This window comes from Sus scrofa, chromosome 9 (genome assembly GCF_054392235.1).
Source record: "Sus scrofa isolate SSC_HxYL_T2T_F1_AM1 chromosome 9, Sscrofa_HxYL_maternal_Yorkshire_Landrace_v2.0, whole genome shotgun sequence".
Lineage (NCBI taxonomy): Eukaryota > Metazoa > Chordata > Mammalia > Artiodactyla > Suidae > Sus > Sus scrofa.
This window is the reverse complement of record NC_139391.1, coordinates 27,322,893-27,331,154: the sequence shown is the minus strand read 5'-3', so window position 1 is coordinate 27,331,154 and position 8,262 is coordinate 27,322,893. Positions and strand designations below refer to the sequence as shown.

The 8,262-nt window shown below is 42.2% G+C and overlaps 1 protein-coding gene across 2 annotated transcripts in view; it reads left to right on the top strand.

The window, feature by feature from the left end:
- Positions 1 to 2,316: 2,316 nt before the first annotated feature.
- Positions 2,317 to 8,262, top strand: part of SESN3 (sestrin 3) — a 72,180-nt gene continuing 66,234 nt past the window's right edge. For both annotated transcript variants that reach the window (XR_014815051.1, XM_003129758.6), the window contains exon 1: positions 2,317 to 2,751. Coding sequence is in view for 1 of the 2 variants with exons in the window: in XM_003129758.6 (XP_003129806.4) it covers positions 2,674 to 2,751 (78 nt within the window). In the remaining variant the exon portion in view is untranslated. The remainder of the gene's footprint in view (positions 2,752 to 8,262) is intronic.

Genomic DNA, 8,262 nt, shown 5'->3' with positions numbered 1-8,262 from the left:
CAAATAAATGACAGTATAGACAATGTTATAAAAGTTTGGAGGATGTGGGGGAGAGGACTTCATTTGGTGAAAAACTTAAAGGACTTCATGGTGCAAAGATTTTAGCTGTTAAATAAAAGGAAAGGTGAAAAAAACTATAGGATAGAAAACAACTTGAAGTTCAACTACTGTTGGAGAATATTCCATCTCTGCACAAAAATTTACCGCATCCTTCGACTTCTCCTTTCCTTCAAAATGTATTCTCATCAAATCTGCTTTCCAAGCCAGGAATATAACCCAAGAAATGTACCAGTAAATGGGGACACATATGTGTTTCAGTTCTTAGGACAACTGTGCCTCTCTAACTTTCTCCCTGGATTTCTTGGTTCTCTGCCTTGAAGGGTAGGTAGTCATTTCTCCCTCTGCTGAATGTTCTTGCGTTTAGTTTCTTCGAACTGAATATTATGCACCTTCCCCACACCATTGCTATTCTGGGCTCTATAAAGCCACCCAGCACCAAGAGAACTTTAGCTATCACTAGTTAAATGCATCAACACATTTACCCAACCACATAACTTAGACCCTTTGGGGGTTTTCCAGGCTATTTTAATCTGTTTAAACCTGACACTGGCAGATTTCCATTTCCTTTGTTCCTTGTGTAGACTAGGTTTATGCCTGTTGGTCTCTAAAAGGAACAGAGAGGAGGCAGCTGTCGAAAAAATGAGGAGATTGGCAGTTTTAACCACACAATTTGCTCTAATAGCTTTGATATGCTAAACTTGCTAGCTCCTCCAAGTGTACCTTTCTGATTTTGCATCACAACACCACACTGAATCCCTAAGAAAACCGGGGTCGTTTTTTTAAATTGAAAAGGAGAGGAAGAAAAGAAGCCATTCTTTTAAATCATCTTCACAGATTCCTTCTGCCAACTGCAGGCCTTCACAAATCCTCGCACACTGGAGACCTTTAAAAAAGGAGAAGCCGAGAATACTGATCGAGTTCTAAAGAACGAAAACAGGTGATGTCAGAACGCACAGTCCTCTGTGGTCCCAGCCAAGGCCGGGTGGGGAGCTGGGGCTCCAGTGAGCACGGAGCTCCGCGCCAGTGCGCAAAGCAAGTTATCTCCGGGGACGGGAGGACACCGGTGAGGACCGGGCACCAATCAGGTTCTCTCTCGGCGCCTGCCTTTGTTCTCACTGGGGAGCAGGTTTCGGGGTGTCTGGCTTAGGGAACCCGCTTTCGATCGGCATGCGAGTCGCTACCCCCTCGGGAGACCTAGCTCCCTACTCGCCTGTCCCCCACACCCTGCCAGCCTGAGCTTTCCCCAATTGCATCTGCCTTCTCTCCCTTGAGCGTGAACGCCAAAATCCTGAATCCATTTTTAGCTTTGGGAGAGGCCGGTCCAGCCCAACAGTTTTAAATGGCAATTTGTTCTCTGAACCTTCGTTCCCAGGCAGGGTTCTGTGCTCTGCGTTTGTCTAACCAGCTGCCCCTGAAGGACTATCTATCAGGTGAAGACAAACCTGTCTCTTTGGCCTTTTCGTGCTGGACAAATACAGGAATTCTGTTGCTGCGAGACTGCGGGAAAGGTCTTTAGATGTAGAAGGAAACCGTTAATTCACTGGTTTTGTGTCTTTCCCCTCCTCTAACTCGATTAATGGCGTAAATATACTTAAACATTTATCCCCCACCCGCTGCCGAAGCCTCAGGTAACTGGTCTTTTGCAAAACAAGGATCACGATAAATGATGCATAAAGTTCTTTGAGATCCTTGGATGCAAAGTGCTACGTGACTGCAGTCTTCCTTACAGCTAAGCTAAGATTTTGGCCGAGAGAAAGCCTAACCACAGCCCTGACGGTATGAACGTTTTAGCTCCCCCCACCCCCAGCCTCTTTCTCAAGAAATCAGGAAATATTTAGCTCTATCTTAGAACCACAAGCGAGCTTTAGCTCCCAGCTCTTCATCTCATTCCCTCACCATTTCTGCAGGGGCTGTGGTTTGCCTTAGGAAAGGGGCTGGTCTTCCAGTGATTATTTGCATATGGCACACCCTCTTCCTCCTATTGGAGAAGCCTCACAAACTGTATTCCCTCCCACCCCACTACCTAACTAACCCGCCATCTCCCTTCAGTTCAGAGCCTCGGAGACAAACTTAACTTGCCCGGAGATTCGAGGCGTCCTCGCCCTACGTGATTGGCCGGAGCAGCTCCCAGCCGTGCTCTAGTTTCTTATTGGCTGGGGGCTGGCGCCCGGGGGGCGTGGCCGGAGCTGTCCGATTGGCGGGAGGGGGCGGTACCGGAGCGTGGAGGTGGTGAAGGTGGTGGTGAGGCGGGGGCGGGGCCGCACTGAAGCGCTGCGGCGGCGGTGGCGGCGGCGGCGGCAGCGGCAACGGTGGCGGCTGCTCGTCCTAGCCTGGCGGGGGCGGGGGTCTGGAGGATGAGGGCGGGTGGAACAACGGGCCGGTGAGGAGCAGCCGCCGCCGTCTCCGCCGTCGCTTAGGCATCCGCCACTGTGATCGCTTCGGACAGCCACTCGCTCTCGGGCCGTCGCCTCCCATCCCGACATCCCGCCCGGAGGAGGCTGAGGTTGAAACGCGGCCGGTGGCAGGGGAACTGTCCGGCCCTGGAGCGGCGCGGGCGGCCGCAGTGACAGCCCAGCCCCGGCCCGCCGTCCGCCCTCGGTGCTTGCAGCCAAGATGAACCGGGGCAGCAGCAGCCCGTCGGCCGCCGCCAACTACCTGCTCTGTACCAACTGCCGGAAAGTGCTGCGGAAGGTACGGGCTCGGCCTGGGGTCCGGCCGGAGAGGGGCGCTTCCTGCCGGCCGCGGCTTGGGCTGCACGGCCCCGGGGCGCACTCTTGGAGCGAGGCTCAAAGGGATCCCGGGGCACCTTCCCTACTCCGCGACCCCAAAAGGGAGCATGGGTTGGGAGTGGAGGGTTTAGCCTGCTGCTGCTTTTGATCTTCGTCGGGATAGACACTAGTCCCCTGGGGTTGGGATTGGGAGGTGGGGGTGCCTGTGCTTTTTTCCTCCGTTCACCTCCCTACCCTGCAACCCCCGGCCTGTTCTTCGGGCGGAGGGAGGGACGGACCTGTTCGATCCTTCTCTGGGTACTTTTGATGGAGATCGGTGTGAAATAAGAACTGCCTGGTCTGGTCCCGAGGAACCTGACTCCCTCCTAGCTATGCCTAACTCTTGCGGGTTTGTTTTTTTTTGTTTGTTTGCTTGTTTATTCGGTTGCTTCTGCCTTCCTTGCGCGCTCTCCCCTAACACCCTCTTTTTACGTTCTTTTGACGGTCGTCTAGTGGCTACAGTTCGATCCTGAAAGGAGCTGGTAAAGCAGCTTGAACTTTTATACCCACGGGAAATGCTATTCGCCCTTACAGTTCCTCAAGCTGGGGTTGGGGGAGGAGGACTGGTTGGACATGAGTTAACCCTTTTTAGCATTTACACCCCCCACCTCCAGCCCCCTGGTGTTGCTCCAGAAAAATCAGACGCACAATCAGCTTATTTCTTCCCAGAGCGGCTGATAGAAAGTTTACTTCAGTATTGTTTAGCTTCCTTGGCTTAATCGCTCCGTTAAGGGGGGGGTGTGTGTGAAAAGATGTCGCTTTAGACGAGAAAAGCTTTTAATCAGAATTTAACAGCCGTCACTGGGTAATATTACAATCAGTTTATTCTTCTCCAGACTCAGATTTTACATTTCATTAAGTGGAAACACTAGTTGAGGTGCTTCTGTTTGTCCAGTACAAATGAATTAAAATTGCTGAGCTGTGCAAATGCATCGAGACTGAAAGACCGAGAATGAATACCGCACCGTTTTTAGTCAGTTTCTCTAAATACAGTTCAATTGGGATTGTTCTTTATATATTAAAAAAAGAAAGAAAGAAAGCATGTAAGTAAGCAAGCTCAAATATTTGCTCTCTTTGTCCAAAAACTGTTTTTCTTCCTCTGTGGGTCAGGCCAAGTGCCAATCAAAGTTGTTTTTCAAGCCTCTTTTCCCTGCAGTAGGGCTGCTGCTTCCCCCCCGCCTCCCCAATTTTATTTGAGAGCATGAAGAAAGCAAAGAGATTGCAGATTTGAAGTTAATCAAACAGTTAAATATGCCTTAAATTGTGTTTATCGGATATGTTTTTCTTGAAACCGATTTTTATTAAATGTGCATGTTGAGTATGTGCAGTTATTTTTTTCCATAAACTCTGGGATCAAATTACAGTTGATACTTGCTCAGCTCATTGTAGGGCAGCTTGTGAGAAATGTAATGGATCAGAAGTGCAGAGCAGCCCAGTCCAATGTTAACTCTTTCAGTTCAGGGCCAGATGCCATCTGAAGTGAGCTTTTAAAAAAATGATGGTGATGATGATTTTCTAACTTCCAGAGGGATAAATTATGTCTTTAACATGAAAAAAATTGTTGAGACAAGTTTGATTAAACTCAAGCCCAGTTTTAAAAAACAGCTACTTTTTTTTCTTTTTTTTTTTTACCTGAAAAGGGAAAAGAAGAGTCGTATTGACTTGGACTTTTTTTTTTTTTTTTTTTTTTTTTTTTAGTGGCTCTGGCAATTTGTTAGATTAATAGAACGTTGGGAGGTTGTATTAAGGCTTCAAAATCTATTTTTCTTTTGAGAGAGCCTTGGTTATAGACCCAAGACACTTTGCTAGCATTGAAGACATCTTTATCTTTCTTTAGCTTTTTAAAAACGATTTCTTTACCTAGAAACTATTTCTATTTACCTCATTTCTAGCCATTATTAAAAGAAGTGTTAGATGAAAAATGGATATTTACCAATTTCATATTTTATAATTGCTGTGTACCCCTCTAGCAGTATTCCAGTTTTTAGTAACTCCAAGGTATATATTATTGATTCTTGCAGTAGCATGAAATAACTTTAGGTAGAAATGGCATGGTTTGAGCCAGTTATGACATGACTTGGCAACATTTGCAGCTTTTTAAGAGTGCCTTAAATGCTCTTAAAAGATATCAAGTGTTTAGCATTTTAAATTCTTCATCATTCTAAAAATAGCATGTATGAGTGTTTCTAATAAAGAGAAGGTTTTCTCTTTGATAGAAAGTATATAACTAAGCAAAATTCGTCTATACCTCTCAAACTGAGATTCTCTGGATTTTTCTTGTGTTTTTCACTTAATAAAGTGTTCAGTAATAAGCAAGTGAGTCATAGTATTTTGAATTTTAGTTCACTGTAGTTCATGATGAAAGAATGAAACAGCACACCCAGTGTGAAATACTCTTTGCTGTTCTAATCCTTGTTAATGATGGGGGAAGAGTCACCTTTATTTATGTGGCATGAAGCCTTTTTTCTCTGAGTGCCTTGATTTGTTGCAGTGTGTTGAATTTGGGGTGAGCTTCAAAAAGAACTGGCTTCACCTTCAGAGGAAATAATGGTTTAAACCAGTGTCTGAAAATTGAATTGTATGTTGTATGAACATCACATTTATTCTTAGAAGTACCTTTATAATTTTGGTTCAGTGTTTTCCAAAATAAAGAGACTTCTTAAAGCATTGCATATGCCTAATTTGGTAACCTTAGGTCAGTCAAAAAGAATGGCTAGGTAAACCATATAGGGAGTAGAAACAGATAGAACTATTCTTAAATCTATAACTCCTGCTTATTCTAACTTGCTCTGTTATCCATGAAATAATTCAATAAAGTTTTTAAGAAAAGAGGAAATGCTCCTGTTTACTTTGGAAAACTTAATGAGTTGTGAAATGTAATATAATATAATTGTGAAATGTATGTTCCACTGACAACTAGATAAATTTCAAAGTGGGGTGCCACACTGCATTTGGAAAGGTAGGTGACTGTCAGTCCACTTATTTTCCAATAAATAAAAGGGGGCTTATTGCAATTTATTTTGAGCATTGAGCAGCTAGTGCTACTGAAGTGAACAAAACTCTATTATTTGACGTTAGAGGATTTAACACTTAAAAATTCTTAAGATGTTTAGGTAGTTGCAGTGATCGATCTCTGTTGGATGGTGTACTTTTCCCATTTTGCTAATATAATCACTTATTTTGACAACTTTTTGATGGTTTTATGAGTGAAGAAAATAAAATAAAATGGGAAATAATAGATGAAACCATGTAAACCTCATTTTTATAGTCAAGAGTGTTAGTTCATGGCAGTTTTATATGGTTCAGCCAATTGAATGGAATTGCTTTTGACTATGGATTAGTAGCTGTATTCTGCTTTAGTTAATCAGGTTCTTATGTACATGTTTTTGATCGTCAAAAATAGTTTTTTACTTGGTTTTATCTTTCTTAAAGTTTTATTGAATTATGGTTGATTTACAATGTTGTAATTTCTGCTATACAACCAAATGATTTAGTTATCCACATACCTTTTTTTTTCAGATTTTTTTTCCTTGTAGATGATTACAGAATATTAGAGTTCCCTGTGCTATACAGCAGTTACCTGTTGACCATCCATTCCATATACAATTGGCATATGCCAATCCCAAACACCCAGTCCATGCCCCACCACACACCCTGTCCCCTTTGATAGCCATAGTTTGTTTTCTATGTCTGTGAGTCTGTTTCTGTTTTGTAAATAAGTTCATTTGTATCATTTTTTTTTTTTTAGATTCCATGTACAATTGATATCATATGATGTTTGTCTTTGTCTGACTTACTTCACTTAATATGATAATCTCTAGGTCCATCCATCGTTGCTGCAAATGCCATTATTTCATTCTTTTTATGGCTAACATTCCATTGTATATGCATACCACATCTTCTTTAAGCATTTCTCTGTCGATGGACAATTTAGTTGCTTCCATGTCTTGGCAATTGTAAGTAGTGCTGCTGTGAACATTGGGGTGCATGTATCTTTTTAAATTATGGTTTTCTCCAGATATAGTTTTATCTTAAAATGAACTAAGCAGAGATCAAGCAATGGATTTATGACAGCCAGCCATTTTACAGTGGTTTTCAAACTTCTTTTCATGGAGCCCTAAGGTGCTTCAGTGTTCAGTAATGCTTGAGTTGGATTAAATTTTAAGTACATTTTAAATTCTTTTAAAATTATAATTAAAAAATACAACTACCCCCAAATCATCTGTTACAAGATTATTCTTGTGCAGGCCTTGAATTAAGACTTGTTCTGCTCCCTTTATATGTATATTTGAACTTTTTTTTTTTTTTTTGCTTTATAAGGCTACACCTGAGACATGGAAGTTCCCAGGCTAGGGGTAGAATTTGAGCTGCAGCTGCCAGCCACAGCCACAACAACTCTGAAACCGAGCTGAGTCTGCAACCTACACCATAGCTCCTGGCAATGCCAGATCCTTAACCCACTGAGCAAGGCCAGAGATCAAACCCACATCCTCAGGGATATTAGTTGGTTTCATAACATGCTGAGCCACAGTGGAAACTTCTGAGCTTTTTTGTTAATAGGCATTGATGAGAAAGATTATCATTGATTATGAAGACATGGGCCTTTTAAGAAACTCCTTTCTGTACAGATCTACTGATGTTAATTTTCACTTGTAAGAACCCACATTTATTATCAGTAATTGCCAGTTTTTAACTAAAACACTTATAAAAATCATTTCGTGTATGTGTTTCATAGTTCAGTTTCAGTGTAAGTGTTCATTTATAAAAGGGATTCTACTGTTCTACAAACCTCCCCACCACCAAATAAATAAACTGCTAAAATATAAATGCAAATGTAGTGATACTGAAAGCCACAAAATGTGCTCATTGTTAGGTCTTTGATAGGTCTTTGAATTTGGGGCAAGTTAGTTAACTTCTAAGCCTCATTTTCGCTCTAAAATGTAGATCATTTCTGTTTGTCTTGCAGGTTGCTGCATAGCTGGAGAGAGGAAATGTGTGTTAAAGTGCTTTGTAAACCGTAAAGAGCAAATATAAGAAAGACAAGCCTATTTATTTTCCCTATTCCTGGAATAGGTTCTTTGTGTGTGGTGGTCATATATTTTAATGCATACTGAGTAATTTGGTTAGTCCTCACTTTTCTGTCCTAACTCTTGCCTGTAAATGAGAGGTAAAGATATCATGCTTTTAATTAGAGTGATCTACATACTGATTTTTATTGGCATATTTATATTTGTGTTCTACCCCTCCCCCCCAAATACTAATCCAGTATGTTGCTTTTGGTGCTTCAAATAAATACGTAGAGTTGCCTTTTGAACACGTCAGCAGATGAGGGAAATTGGTATTTGGTGTGAAAAGACTAAGAGCTAAGAATGATTTTGCTTAATAGAAGTTGTGGCAAATCTAGAGTGAAACAAAGAATGTTTAATTACTTTAA